Here is a 15,359-nt window from a genome sequence, read left to right as displayed (position 1 = left end):
AACAGGCCCTCGTACTGTTTGACACTTGGAACTGGATGGTCAAATTCAAATCCTTTTGGCAGGTAAAATGACTCCCATTATATGTATTTGTGTATATTCAGCCTTTTTTTTGCCTGTGGTTCAGCTTTAAGTTGAAGGTCATCTCTGTTTGCTATTTTGTTTTTCTCTTTTCCCCCAACAAAACAGTACTACAGTGTTGCTGTTAGCATATGTATAAATATTAAGTTAAATATTTTTTGTGCTGTTTTGGTCTAAAAAAAAAAATTGTTTAATTTTTTGCTATCTAAAATATTCTAAGAGGATCTGAACTGTGGAAGCTGAACCCAAGCAGAGTGCACAGACTTGCTGCATTGGATTCTCTACAGTTAATCTTTTCCTATTCGCTAGCTTACCATGCCTTGCTCGCCAGTGTCTTTGTGACAGTGACCATCCCTGTAGCAGCAGGGCTTTGCGCTCTCATATCAGACCTGCCTGCTAATGATCAAGAAGCAACAGAAAAGATATAGAAAACCCAGGTCAAAATAATGAATAAAGCAGGCATGCACTGCAGATACTCAGCTTCTCCTGCAAACAGTGCAGTAGTGATATGAAATCTAACTTTAAAACTGGTGAGACTAGGCAGCAGTGCCTCTTCTATTGCATATACAGCTAGGAGGCTGTAGACTCAGGAGTGCCTAGGCACAGCCACATACCAGGAAGTGCACTGCTTCATTCAAAACCAAAAGTACTTTTTCAGGGTACGCCGTAGGCACAGTTATCGTTGTTAGATGTTTCCTGACTGTTAGTAAATATTCCTTTTTTAGCGTTGGGTCCAAAGAAAACTATGCTCTTAATGTGTAATTTTAGATATATATGTAAAAGAGATAAGGTAAAATGTTTAGTAGTTATATATGTACAAGGTGCAGACCTCTTTCCCCCCCAAAAATGCTGCACCTGCTTAATAGTACAGCATGTTTTGTCTTTTTTTTTATAATTTAAATATTTATTAAGTTTTTCATTTTAATACAAAATCCCAAATAGGGAAAAAAAAAAATTCTCATACAAATAAACATTTATGACATTTCTATCTTTCCCTTACTAAAAACTCTTTTCCTTCCCCTCACACGAACCCCCCCCTTCCCTCCCCTCATCCCCCCTCCTCTCCCTCTGCAGACTCTAGCCCATTCTACTCTCTTGAGGCTTGTTAACATCCTAATTCATATTTTCCTAGATTTCTCTTTCAATCCTGCTCTTTCCCACTTTTCCCATCTCCTAAAATAAACTCTCATCCTATCTTCCTGCATACGATATGATCTTTCCATTCTACCTATCTGGTTTACTCTATTTATCCAGTCTTCTTCCTTCGGTACCTCAGCCTTCCACCAAAACTTGGGTATCAACCCTTTCGCCGCATTCAAGAAGTACCAAATACCTGAATCTTTATATTTATTTACAGATGTCTCCACATTGTGTAGGAGGCACGTCGTTGGGTCTAATCCTATGTCAATTTCAGTTATTTCTTTAATCAATTTGACTATTATCTTCCAAAAAGCCTGGATTTTTGGACATTCCCACCATATGTGAAACACCGTGCCCATCTCTCCACATCCTCTCCAACACTTATTTGAATTTTCCCCATTCATCTTGTGCTCTACACTTGGTGTAATGTGCCATTGTGTCACACACTTATAATTAACCTCAACCTCTCTCATACTAACATTATCGTGTATCAATCTAAACATCTTTCTCTGTCTATCTTCATCAAACCTAACTCCCATATCTCTTTCCCATTTAGTGATAAAAGTTAGCTTTGTGTTTGTGTCTAATTCTGTGAGTATTTTATACACTTTTGAAATACCGTGCTTCCCATCTCTGCGTGTCTCTAACAACCTTTCAAACATATTCCACTCCTGTTTTATTCTCAAAGGTTTTGGAAGACTTCCAATAAAACATTTCAATTGATAGTATTTCCACTCATCCATTCTAATAAAGATATCTCCCTTCTTCTCTTTTAAGTCTTTAAGTGATCTCAATTCCCCCTCCACCAGAACATCTCTCAGTTGGGTATCCTCCCTTCTAAACCATCTCCCTGATATCTTGTTCTTTCCCGGGGGAAAGTAATCAGTATTTGTGAGAGGCATTAATATAGAATTAAATTCCCATTTCATGTTTTTGTGTAAGTTGTCCCATACCCTAAGAACATTTAAAGTGTAAATACTTGTGCTATCTTTGATTCCCCTAAACTGTGCTGGAACCCATATCATCTGGTTCAATCTAATGCCACTAAGATCATTTTCTATTGTTACCCAACTTTTCCCCTTGTGGTTAAATGTCCAGTCATATATTCTTGCTAAAACCACTGCTTTATAGTATCTCTTGACATCTGGTAGACCCAATCCCCCTTTCTCTTTAGTCCTACTCAATGTTTCATATGCTATTCTGGGTTTTTTATTCTTCCATATGTATCTTGTTAACATTTTTTTCGTTATCTTAAAGAAGGCTTCTGGAATTTTAATTGGTACCATTTGAAATCTATACAGTATTTTAGGCATAATTACCATTTTGACTAGGTTTATACGTCCTATCCAGGATGGATTTCCTCCTAGTCTTTTTAAAGAAATATAGTTTAATCTATACAAATGCTTAGATGAGGCAGTGAGTTTTATTCCTAGGTATTTTATCTCTTTTTCTCTCCATATAAAGGGGAATTCTTTTTGTAGTTTTTCTTTTTCATTCTTTGGTATATTAATATTCAGGATCTCTGTTTTCGTTGGATTAATTTTTAAATTTGATAGTTCACCGTACTCCTTCAGAATCTTCATTATATTTGGGAGTGTTATTCGGGGATTCCCCACATATAACAAAAAGTCGTCCGCAAAGGCCGCTACTCTATGTTCTATGGATTCTATCTGAATTCCCTTTACCGATCCGCTATTTCTTATTATTGACAACAAAGGTTCGAGTGACAATACATATAGCAGGGGGGACAGTGGGCAGCCTTGTCTTGTACCATTAGACATTCCTATGGGTTCTGATCTCTCCCCATTTACCGCGATGATTGCAGTGGGCTCTCTATATAATTTACTTATCCACTCTCGCATTCTATCACCTATCCCCAGCACTTTTCAGTTGTCCATCATAAAGCCCCAGTCCACTCTATCAAATGCCTTCTCTGCATCAATTGACAAGAGCGCCACCGGGGCTTTCCCTTTTCTACTTTTCTGAATAAGCATCAGGGTTCTCAAGCCATTATCTCTGCTTTCTCTCCCCGGTACAAAGCCCACCTGGTCTCCATGGATCCATTCAGGCATCAGATCCCTCAACCTGTTTGCTAACACCTTTGCATACAGTTTAGTATCAGTGTTCATTAATGAGATAGGTCTATAGCTGGAGCACTGAGATGGATCTTTTCCCTCCTTGTGAATAAGTACTACATGGGCCTGTAGGGATTCTCTCCTCACTTCCATCCCACCTCCCAGAGCATTCATATATTTCTCCAGCTTGGGTATCAGTACTTCACTGAATTTCTTATAGTACTTAACTGTATAGCCATCCGGACCTGGGCTTTTTCCCCCCCCTGTGCTTTTTAATGCTTTTTTAATTTCTTCCTGGGAAATTTCTGCGTCTAGGGAGTTCAACTGTGCTTCGCTTAGTTTTGGTAATCCCGCATTTTTTAAGTATGTCATCTTTCTTTTATTAATTCCCTCTTGAGCTTCTTTTAGAGGGCCTTGGGGATTAATATTATATAACTTTTTATAATACTCCGTAAATACTTTAATAATCTCTTTGTTTGAGTGGACCAACTCCCCCTTTGAACTTTTTATCTTTTCTGTATAGTTCCTATTTTTCTTTTTATTCAAAGCTCTCATATCTTCCTGGTCTGTCTCCCCATCTATATCTCTCATTCAAAACCCTGTTGTATACTCTTCTCTTCTCCTCGTCCATCAACCTCTCAAGCTCATCTTTTTTATCTAATAACTTCTGTCTCGTATCTTTTGTTATTTTCTTCTTATGTATCTGCTCCAAGTCCAATATTTCTTTTAATAATCCACTGACCCTCTCTCTTCTTTCCTTTTTCTTCCTTGCTCCTGCCGCAATCAAGATACCTCTTATGAATACCTTATGGCTTTCCCAGACTGTAGCTATCGATACTTCCTCTGTTTCGTTCTCCTTAAAATATACCTTGATCTCTTTCTCGATTTTCTGAACTACATCCTCATCCAGAAGAAGAGCCTCATTTAACCTCCACCCTAATCCTCCAGACCCCCTTCTTCCCCATCCCATTTTCATTACGACCGGAGCATGATCCGAGAGCGTCCTTGTCTCTATATCAATTTTAACCAGATGATCTATAAGTTGATGGTCTATTAAGATGTAGTCTAATCTCGAGTACATCTCATGTGCATTAGAGAAGAAGGTATAGTCTCTGTCTTTCATATGCGTTATTCTCCAAGTATCTACTAGTTGATATTCATGCATCACTTTCTTCAAAGCTCTCAGAGACCTACTCCCCTCTCTCTGCACAGAAGAGGTATTATCCCTTTGTGGGTCCATACAGAAATTTAGGTCTCCAGCTACTATCAAACGCCCTTTTTTAAATTCCATTAATTTTTTCAACAGACCCTTCATATACATCTCCGGATTTTTATTAGGGCAGTATATATTGGCTAAAGTACACTCTATCCCCTGAAGTCTACCTTTTAAGAATAAAAACCTCCCCTCCGGGTCGGTTCTTCTATCCTCCAGCTCAAATCTTATATTCTTTGCCAAATCTATTGCAACCCCTTTTGCTCTTTTTAATTGGAGAATCTGCATAATACCATTTTGGATAGTGTTTGGATTTCAATTTCACATTTGCTTCTATCTCAAAGTGCGTTTCCTGTAAAAATACCACTGACGTCGCCCTATGATGTAACTCATTAAACAACCTAAATCTCTTCCCTGGACAACTCAGCCCGTTCACATTATAGGTTATAAACTGTATTTCTTCCATCATTCCCAATTAACTCCATCTCTCTTCCAAGTGCCTCTTCCTTTTTATCCTTACTGTCCTGCAGAGTATTAACCCAATACCTCCTCTCCTCCCTCCCTCCCACCCACCTCCCGTCCCATCCCCTCCCAACCCCCCCCCCTGCCCATGCCACCGCGCCCCCCCCCCTAATTAGGCCTTCAAGCTGCCTATCAATCATTTTGTGGTAATAAACCCACCTTTGATTTTTATACCTGGGGATTGAACTCCTCCCATGTACGGCTCATCCCTCCCTCCAACCACCATGGTTTCCCACCCTTGCTTTGTTTCTTTATCCTTAGCGGTACGATTTAAAGAGAAAGTTAGGGAAGAGGAGAAAAAAAAAAAAAACCCCACACCACCCCAACTAACTCCTCGCTACCCCTCCCCTACCTACTTCCTGCCATGCTTCTTTTTCCCCTATACCGATTTCTATCTCTGTTTCCCACCCACTGATCCTCATTCTCTGCAATTCCAGTCTGTCACAAAAGTCTCTTAAGTCCTCTGGAAATCTCAGATATGCTGTAACACCGTTTTTCCAACCGATTAAACACTCTGGGTTACCCCATCTGTATTGCATATTCCTTGATCTCATCTGCTCTAATAGGGGACTCAAAGCTCTTCTTCTCCACAAAGTCTCATGCGAGAAGTCCGCAAAAATCTGTAAATTTATATCACCATATTGAATAGTTGTTCTTCCTTTTAATCCTTCTCCAAATCTCTTCTTTATCTCCATAATTTTGCAACTCAACAATCACATCTCTTGATTTTTCCTTCGCATTACCTTGTTGGAACTTTCCTGCTCTAAAAACTCCATCCAGTTTAATTTCCTCTGTTTCAGGTCTATCCATGATGGAGTTTAACATTTTACAAACTATATCTCGTAGATCTCCCCCTTTCAGAATATCTGGGATTCCTCTTATCCTCAAGTTGCTTCTCCTGGATCTGTTCTCCTGTACTTCTATTTTATACTGCAGTTGTTTCTGCGTATTCCTCATCATAGCGGACCTTTTTTCTAAGTTCGTGATGTCTTGGGTATGTTTGTTAATTTTTCCCTCCATTTCTTCCGTTCTTATTAGCAGGTGCCCTAGATCCTGACATATATTTGTCATTTCTTGCTTAATAGTTTTTTCCAGATCCTTAAACATTTCAGCCATCTCTCTTTTATTTGGCACTTGTAGATCTTTTGCCAGATCTATCCTAACGGAATTTTCTTTCCACTGTTGGTTACTACTTTCCAAGCCCAATGACATTCTAGGACTGTTCTCCAAGGAAGTTTCCATTTCCCCTTTTTCATTTCCACTATTGGCTCTTTCTGGAGTCGCATTCCCCTGGGAGGTGTATTTTTTAATTGTACCTGTCTGAGACCCTTTTAGCCCACTTCCTTTAGCGCTTTTATTCTTCATATCTTCTGCAATAACTGTGCTCTTTAATCAGAGGGAAATTTTAAGCTGTATATTGGGGTAATGATGTCAGACAGGTTCTGTCAGTTTAACACTTCTTTTTACCACTTCTCACTTTCCAAATCCCCTGGGAATCGCCCTTTTCTCTTTATGGGCAATATTTAAGTCCTTTCCCACAGATCAGCCAGCATAAACAGTTACATGTGGTTCTTGCGTGTGGACTCACCCTTCTTCACCCACTCACCCAGTGGGTCGACTTAGATCCTCAGCTGTCCACTCTTTACACCTGGCCAATGTCTCTGGGGGATTCCTGCAGGGTCTCCTATACACTGTGGATGTGGGTCCTGTTTCTCTTTCTTCTCCTGTAGGTTTGGGGTGTAAACCGGCGTCTCCGCTCTCCTGTCTGGGACCCGGCACTTGGCAGGGAGCCGGCCGGCGTCTCCGCTTCCCAGAGCTGCCTTGCGGCCAACCCACATGGTCACTCCTCCTTACTCCATCTCCCCGGCAACCGAACAGCTGATCGCTGGTCACCGCGGCACGCTCACCTCCCCGAGCTCCGCTCCCGTCTCTCCAGAGCGCCGGCGTCTCTCCCCCTGGAGACCTCCTCACTCAGGTAGGTCTCCAAGGTCTAAACATAGGGGGTTTCCGTGGTGGTCTATGCTCAGAGGTTGTCGGAGAGCACTCACATCGTGCTCTCCGGCGCCGCCATAGTTAGGCTCCTCCCCAATCCTCCTGTCCCCCAGTATGGTGATATGTTAATCCTCACAGCATGTTTTGTCTTGATGATCTTTCTGTGTTTTTAACCGGTTCCCGTCTGGCCTATGGCCGAATGGTGGCCGGCAAAAACCCTCACTGCTCCAGGTGGATGCCATATGGCGTCCTTTCGGGCATGCGCAGTTTGCATGCCCACACAGCCACGCAGCAGTGCGATCTGTCACCAGCGATGTACCTCGGACACGGTCGATGACTGACAGATCTGAGTACAGGCCCCATTGCTGGTACCATGTGACCTGCTGTGACCAATCACAGCAGGTCACATGACGGTTGTATACAATGGATTGCTTCCTATCATGCCATCCATTGTATAAAAGTGTGGCTAGCTGTGAATGGTCACAGCGATCACATGCACAAGCTGGGCCAATCACAGCCCAGCTGTGTCATGTGATTAGCTGTGGCCAAACCACAGTTAAGAAAAAAAAAAAATCCTGAATGAATCAATTTCATTCAGGTAAATGCTTGCTTATAGCAAAGTAATTCTTTGCTATAAGCAAATTGGGGAATTGTTTTTTTTTTATTTTTATTTTTTTTTTTACACAAAGTAGTACAATGTTACTATGGTAACATTGTACTACTTTTGGTCCTAGTGAAATATGAAAAAAAATCTTAGAGAAAAAAAATCTTTTTTTTTTTTTTTTCTTTCTTACTGTCTCCAGTCAGTGTCCCTGATCACCGCCATGCCAGTTATATGTGACGCTGTACTGCCCTGGTGACCATATGTAAAAAAAAAAAAAAAAAAATTGTGAAAATCTTTTTTATTTCCGAAAAATTATGACAAAATTACAACTTCAAAAAACTCACCATGCCTGTTATGAAATACGTTGGACTGTCTAGTTTGCAAAAAGGGGTCATTTGGGGGATATCCGTACTGTCCTGACATTCTTGGACCTCAAGAAATTAGATTGGCCGTCAGTACTTCAGGATTGATCATTTTTCAGATATATACCATAGTTCTTGAACTCTATAACTTTCCTACAGACTAAATAAATACTAATTTGGGTAATTTACACCAAAGACATATAGTAGATACATCTTGGCCTAAATTTATGAAGAACAATTATTTATTTGCAAACTTTTATAACAGAAACAGAAAAATGTGTGGGGTTTTTTTTTTCTTTTTTTTCAATTTTTTGGTCATTTTTTTTTGTTAATTTAGCAAAAAATAAAAACCCCAGCAGTGATTAAATACCACCAAAAGAAAGCTCTAGTTGTGTGAAGAAAATGATAAAATTTTAGTTTGGGTACAGTTTTTTTTGTATGACCGCGCAATTGTCATTCAAAGTGTGAGAGCGCTGAAACCTTAAAATTGGCCTGGGCAGGAAGGGGGTAAATGTGCCCGGTATTGAATTGGTTAATAAGATTCTGATCTGATAGACTTTCAATGACACTCCCGACAGCCTGATAGTGTGGAACATTAGACCTAATGTGATATTTTGTGTACCTTTTTGTAATCTTGTGGGGTAGTTTTGCAGAAGAAACTTTTTTGCGATACAACATTTTTATTCAAAAATTGCTTATAGCAACCCATTAACAAGTCCACTTTAAACATTGGCATGGGAGCAATGCAATTTGTAGTTCTGTAAATATACTATGTCACTGCTGGTGACCTCTACATGCTAACTTTACTCTGTGGCTTCTGATTTTTTTTTTTTTAAAGTACGACTGCTTTTTCTGAGAGATTTCTTCAAATCTGCTTTGTGTTTTGTTTTTTTACATAGGGTCTCTTTTTACCTTAGTGTTCCAAAACCCATGTAATAGCATGTATGTGACTATTTTTTTTTTTTTTTCTTTCAGGCTGATAACCTGGAAAATGCTCTTTTTATACCCGACCTCAAGCTCCACAGTAACCCTTCAGCATTCAATGTTTATTGCAATGTTCGTCACTGTGTCTTGGAATGGCAGAGGAAAGAAACCTCCCTCCTTTTATCCTCAAAGAACTCTGTGCAGAGTGGGGAGTCTGACAGTGATGAAGAGGAGGAGTCCAAAGAGCCACCTACTAAGCTTCCAAAGGTAATACTTCCAACATAATTAACAGTCTCCCTACCATATGGTTTTATTTTTTAGAAGGTATGTGATGTACAACCCCTGGCAAAAAATATGGAATCGCCACTCTTAGAAAATGTTCATTCAGTTGTTTAATTGAGCAGGAAAAAAACTAATCACAGATATGCCTCAAAACTATTTTCATTTAACATTCCAACCTTATGGCTTTGAGAAACACTTAAAAAAAAAACAAAAAAAAACAAAACAAAACAAAAAGTCAATTCCAACTGTTTTTGCAGATCAAGCAGAGGAAAAAAATGGAATAACTCCATTCTGAGGAAAATATTATGGAATCACCATGTACTTTGCAGTTCTAAAACAAACATCTGCATCAGGTTGCATCTGCTAATTAGTCTGCAGTTAAAGACTGCTTGCAAACCTTGGTGAGCTGTTACACCAAGCTGATTGACATGAATCATGGTTCCAACACGTGAGATGTCAGTTGAAACAAAGAGGATTATAAAACTTTCAGAAGGTAAATCCTCATGGAATGCTGCAAAAGATGTTGGCTGTTCCCAGTCAGCTGTGTCTAAAATCTGGACCAAGTACAAATCAAATGGGAAGGCTGTAAAAGAGAAGCATACTGGTAGACCAAGGAAGACCTCAAAGTGTCAAGATAGAAAACTTAAAGCAATATGCCTTGAAAACAGAAAATTCACAACAAAAAGAGGAACAAATGGGTAGAAACTGGAGTCAATATCTGTCACCAAACTGGAAGACATGGCCTAAAGGAAATGAGATTTACATACAGAAAAGCCAAACAAAAACCATAATTAACACCTTAACAGAAAAAAACAAGGTTACAGTGGACTAAAAAAGCAATGATGGACTATGGATGACTGGATGTAAGTGAGATTCAGTGACGAACCTCAAATCTGCATTGGGCAGGGTGATGATACTGGAACGATTGTTTGGTACCGTTCCAATGAAATTTATAAAGATGACTGCCTGAAAAAAAAATGCACATGTCCACAATCATTGATGATATGGGGTTGCATGTCAAGTAAAGGTATGGGGGAGAGGAGTCATTAACTCTTCAAGAAATGCACACATTTTATATTGAATTTTTGGACACTTTTCTTATTTCATCAATTGAAAGGATGTTTGGTGATGACATTTTTCAGGATAATGCATCTTGCCATAGGGCAAAAGTCATAAACTTTCCCTCGACATATAATGTCAATGGCATGGCCTGCAAATAATCCAGACCTCCATCCAATTGAAAATATATATATGGTGGAAATTAAAGAAAATGTTACATGACAAGGCTCCAACCTGCAAAGCTGATCTGGTAACTGCAATAGGAGAAAACTGAAGCTGGACTGATAAAGAATATAGTTTGTTCATTGTTAAATCTGTGCCTCAGAGGATTCAAGTGGTGTACTGTAGTGTGTTGGATGTGTTGTGTGGGGTGTTTTTTTTTTTTTTTTTTTTTTTTCCATGATTCCATAATATTTTACTCAGAATTGAGTTAGTTTTTCCTCCTGAAAAAACATTTGCAACTGACTTTCTTTTTCTATTTATGTTTGTGTTTTTCTTATGTCAGAAGGTTGGGATGTTAAATGAAAATAGTTGACATGTATGTATGTATGTATGTGTATATATGTATGTATGTGTGTGTATATATATGTGTGTATGTGTGTGTGTGTGTGTGTGTGTATATATATATATATATATATATATATATATATATATATATGTATGTATGTATGTGTATATATCTATATATTTTTTTTTTTTTTTTTGTTATACACAATTGAATGGACATTTTTCCAGCAGTGGTGATTCCATACATTTTCCCAGGGGTGTGTGTATGTGTACAAGGTTTAGGAATGTGTCTATGGGAATGTTTGACCATTCTTACGGAAGCGCATTTGTGAGGTCAGGCACTGATGTCAGACGAGAAGGCCTGGCTTGCAGTCTCCACTGTAATTCATCCCAAAGGTGTTCTATCGGGTAGAAGTCAGAACTCTGTGCAGGCCAGTTAAGTTTCTCCACCCCAAATTTGCTGAGCCATGTCTTTATGGAGCTTGCTTTGCGCACTGGTGCGCAGTCATGTTGGAACAGGAAGGGGCCATCCCCAAACTGTTCCACAAAGTTGGGAGCATGAAATTGTCCAGAATGTCTTTGGTATGCTGAAGCCTTCAGAATTCCCTTCACTGGAACGAAGGGGCCAAGCCCAACCCCTGAAACACAACCCTTCACAATAATCCCCTCCACCAAACTTGACACAGTGCAGTCAGGCAAGTACTGTTCTGGCAGCTCCCAAACCCAGACATATCTTATCGGATTGCCCGAGAGACGAGTGTGATTAATCACTCCAGAGAACACGTCTCCACTGCTCTAGAGTCCAGTGGTGGCATGCTTTACACCAGTACATTAAAAGTCGTTAGAAACTTCAAGGTCATGGCCAGTATTGAGCTTATTCCATGGATGTCCTGTCTCTATGCATGTAAAGTATTCTAACTTATTAACTTTGCATATTCCCTACTCTCCTTGTTATCCTGTTTTTAGACCTATGTGATGTATGGGATTGTTCCTTTCCTGCTCTCATCTACAAAACTTCTGATTTAGTCTGCATTTATTCTACAAAGACCTTTTTGTCAGTTACATTGAGCTCTTTGATCCACTTTTTATTCACAAAAAAAAGAAAACTTTCTGCAATGTTATGTTTAGACTGATTGCAGTGAAAAGAGACTATAAATGACCTGTAAAGCAAATATGATAAAAGCAGGAAAGTCAGTACAGTGTCTTCCATGAACTTGCAAGTCCCCTTATTTATTATGTTACATATTCTTAATATAAATATTTTAATGTTTGTTTTTTTTTTTTTTTTTTAATTCCTTTTTTGCTTTCTCCTTAGATAATTGAAATTGGTTTATGTGAAGTGTTTGAGTTGATAAAGGAGACTCGCTTTTCCCACCCATCACTGTGTTTGAGGAGCTTACAGGCCCTCCTCAATATACTACAGGGTCAACAGCCAGAGGGACTCCAGTCGGAACCCCCAGAAGTGTTGGGTAAGGCTAGATGCCTTGGGGAGAGTTTTTGGGGTGTTTTTTTTTTGCTCAGTAGGAAGCAATGTGTTACTTAGATAAGTAGACACACCACTAGAAAGCATGTGTTCACAGATTAAGTGCAGGTCTCTGCCTGGTATTTATTCCCTGCAGCACATCCGCGCACAAACGGGGAATCCTGATGATGCACACACTGAAAGATCCCAGAACCCAGCGGCATCTGTGCACACGCATTGGCAGAGATTTACAGCACATCTTCTCATGCAGTCAAATTTGCACTCATTTGAGAAAACCCTACTCCCTATTACACAGCATCCATTTAAAACCAGTTACATAAAATAGACCTTGCTGGAGGCCAGATTTTGAATCTTTAACACTTTATTAGGAAACCGTGTACAAATCTAGTTTACAACTGATACAGATCTGCCAGCACAGTACAGACATGGTTAACTATGGCAAACACAGCTCCCCAGTTCTCTCATAAACTGAGAACAAAGTAGTATTTTTCAGTACTGGAGATATCCTAAAAGAGCGTCTAAAATGGTAAGTGGCAATTTTGCATCATGTTACGTGTGTGACCTGTTGTAATAGGTGGACTAAGCGTTTAGGCTAGCTGCTGATACAGTATATGCGTGCCAGAAATACGTGCATATTCCCAACCCACACACATGCTAAAATTTAGTTGCCACACAGGGGTGACCTTAATTTAACACCCTTACACATCTGCACCAAAGCACGCAAAACCGCATGGTGCTGCAGCACCATGCAGTTCCCTGCGGCATGTTTTTAAAAAAAGGGTAAAGGACTTCTTTCCCTGGTGGGGTTTTTTTTCTTTTTTTGTAGATACAGCAACCCATTCATATGAATGGGCTGCTATACCTGCCATGTGTGCACACACACACACACATATATATGTGAACCTGGGCATAATTTATCACAGGATTACCGTAATGCTAATACTAATAAACAAAACACAGGGTGGTAATGTTTTATGTTTGAGGTACTCTGTGTTGCAAATGCGCTACATTGGAGGATCTTTCAACTTTTAGTGGTAAATGTTTATTACAGAAATGCAGAAAAATCAGTTTCTGTTGTCCCATATTTAATAGTAAATATTGGGGATACAGTTTTCTATATTATGGTAATTATTTTGAGCTTAAATTACCAGGTTTAAAAAGTGAGGAATTGTGCAGATCAGTGAGGATTTCTGTGTTGCAACCAGAGTCCACTTTAATGCAGTCCAGTCCATTAAAGCAAACCTATACAGTACAGACCTATACTATGGTATCTTTCCCCCAAAACAGATCAGCTGACTTTAGGCTCCTGCAGCTCATATTTTCCTTTGAGCCAACTTGTTTTATGTTGTGTTTCCATAATGCAGTACCCATCTGTAGAGGAGTATGTATTTGCCTCCTTATGTCAGATTTGCCCCCATATGCTTCACAAGATATAGGTGCAGGTCGTACTGCCGGTACAACACCTTCTTCAGCAGGCTCTTAGAAAAACAATAAGCAGCACAGTAATTGCATCAACAACTGATACTTCAGTGATCAGGAAAGACACTTCAGAGCTGGTGAGAATTGCAATTATCCAGGGCAGGAATGGGCAGGATCTGCCTTCAATGGGTTTACACAGCAGATATCTACAAGAACAGCATTGTCTAGGCAATGTAAAAGGCCAGAATTGCATTACAGCTTCTTATGAAAAATTAAAGGCGAACATCATATTTCTAAGTGTACTTGTTCACAATTATCCCCTTGTATATTGTGACAGCAAGTCTTCATATTTTTTTTTTTTTTTTTTTTTAGTACAGGTCTGGTTTTTAAATGACTACTGGTTGCTACCTTTTTGTTCTGTGCGCCATCTTGTCTAACCATTGTTTCATTGAAATTTTAGTCTGAAAAAGGTCTGTACACAGCAGATAACTTGCTGTGTTTTATGCCTTACTTGAAATGGTTTTTTTTTTTTTTTTGTTCAGAGTCTCTTCTTCAGCTTATTCTGGAAATCACTGTTCGTAGTACAGGAGCCAACGACACCACTGGACAGTCACTAACTGCACTTTCCTGTTCCTGCCTATTCAGTCTGGTGGTAGCATGGGGAGAAACGGGAAAAACCCTTCAAGCCATCTCGGCTATTCTTACCAACAATGGCAGCCATGCATGCCAAACAATTCAGGTAATTTTGTTTTTTTTTTTGTTTTGTTTTTTTCCCCAAAAGCGAAGGCAGTCACATTAAAATAATGTGATGTTCAATTTAAATGCAAAGAGTGTTGACTGCAAGAGAACAAGATCCTTGGATCATAAAATCTTTTTGGATTGGGGGGGACCACGCCTGTCAGTAGTGTAACGTGTATGGACAGCTCGTGCATGCAATATATTTTGGAATTCTTGTGTTAAATATGCAAACCTGATGAGGGCAATCATAGCTTTTTTAGGTTTTCTGAACTACTTTTTTCAGTTATGGGTTTTCTTTAGAAACTAAACCTTTTTTGTGTCCTTATTTTACTTTTGTTCTGCTCTCTTGCATTCCAACAGTAACCTTTTGGTCTTCATATGTGACAGGTGCCAATCATCTTGAACTCTCTGCAGCGGAGTGTTCAAGCAGTTCTGGTGGGTAAAATTCAGATCCAGGACTGGTTTACAAGTGGGATTAAAAAGGCTGCCTTGATGCAAAAATGGTCTCTGAAAGAGATCCCTGTCGATGAAGACGACCAGTGCCTCCTTCAGAGTGATGGCTTCTTCCTCTATCTTTTATGCAAAGATGGCCTTTACAAAATTGGTTCTGGATACAGTGGAACAGTGAGGGTGAGTATAATCTGTCTTCCCTTGTTGCTTTTCTTGCCCAGTAAGGGCATCTGCATTGTAAGCTTTATTTTCAAGCCTTTTTTGTTGTAATTTAAGGGAGGACCTGCAGTGATCACCCTGTGACCTAACTTTTATAGGTTTGCTGCCTTTTGGTAGATGTCATGTCATCTATATATCTTGTAGTAGAACAGAAAGATCAATGGGATCTTGCTGCCAAACCATACCCCTATTTGCTCATTTATTTTCAGTTTGCTGTATTGATCTACTGAATACTAAATCTTTTTTTTGGTCATGATTGCTTCTGTTGAATCTGTTTCAAACCTATCTTGAA

At 39.4% G+C, this 15,359-nt stretch overlaps 1 protein-coding gene across 18 annotated transcripts in view; it reads left to right on the top strand.

The window, feature by feature from the left end:
- MYCBP2 (MYC binding protein 2) overlaps nt 1–15,359 on the top strand; it is a 304,426-nt gene that overhangs the window by 63,372 nt on the left and 225,695 nt on the right. For all 18 annotated transcript variants that reach the window (XM_089680411.1, XM_089680398.1, XM_089680410.1 and 15 more), the window contains exons 3-6: nt 8,962–9,177; nt 12,074–12,227; nt 14,203–14,399; nt 14,786–15,028. In XM_089680411.1, coding sequence (XP_089536537.1) covers nt 8,962–9,177; nt 12,074–12,227; nt 14,203–14,399; nt 14,786–15,028 — 810 coding nt within the window. The remainder of the gene's footprint in view (nt 1–8,961; nt 9,178–12,073; nt 12,228–14,202; nt 14,400–14,785; nt 15,029–15,359) is intronic.

This window comes from Staurois parvus, unplaced genomic scaffold (assembly GCF_062004578.1).
Source record: "Staurois parvus isolate SC_StPar_1 unplaced genomic scaffold, SC_StPar_1.0 ptg000243l, whole genome shotgun sequence".
NCBI lineage: Eukaryota > Metazoa > Chordata > Amphibia > Anura > Ranidae > Staurois > Staurois parvus.
Note: the sequence above shows the minus strand (reverse complement) of the source record. Positions and strands in the feature narration are given on the sequence as shown.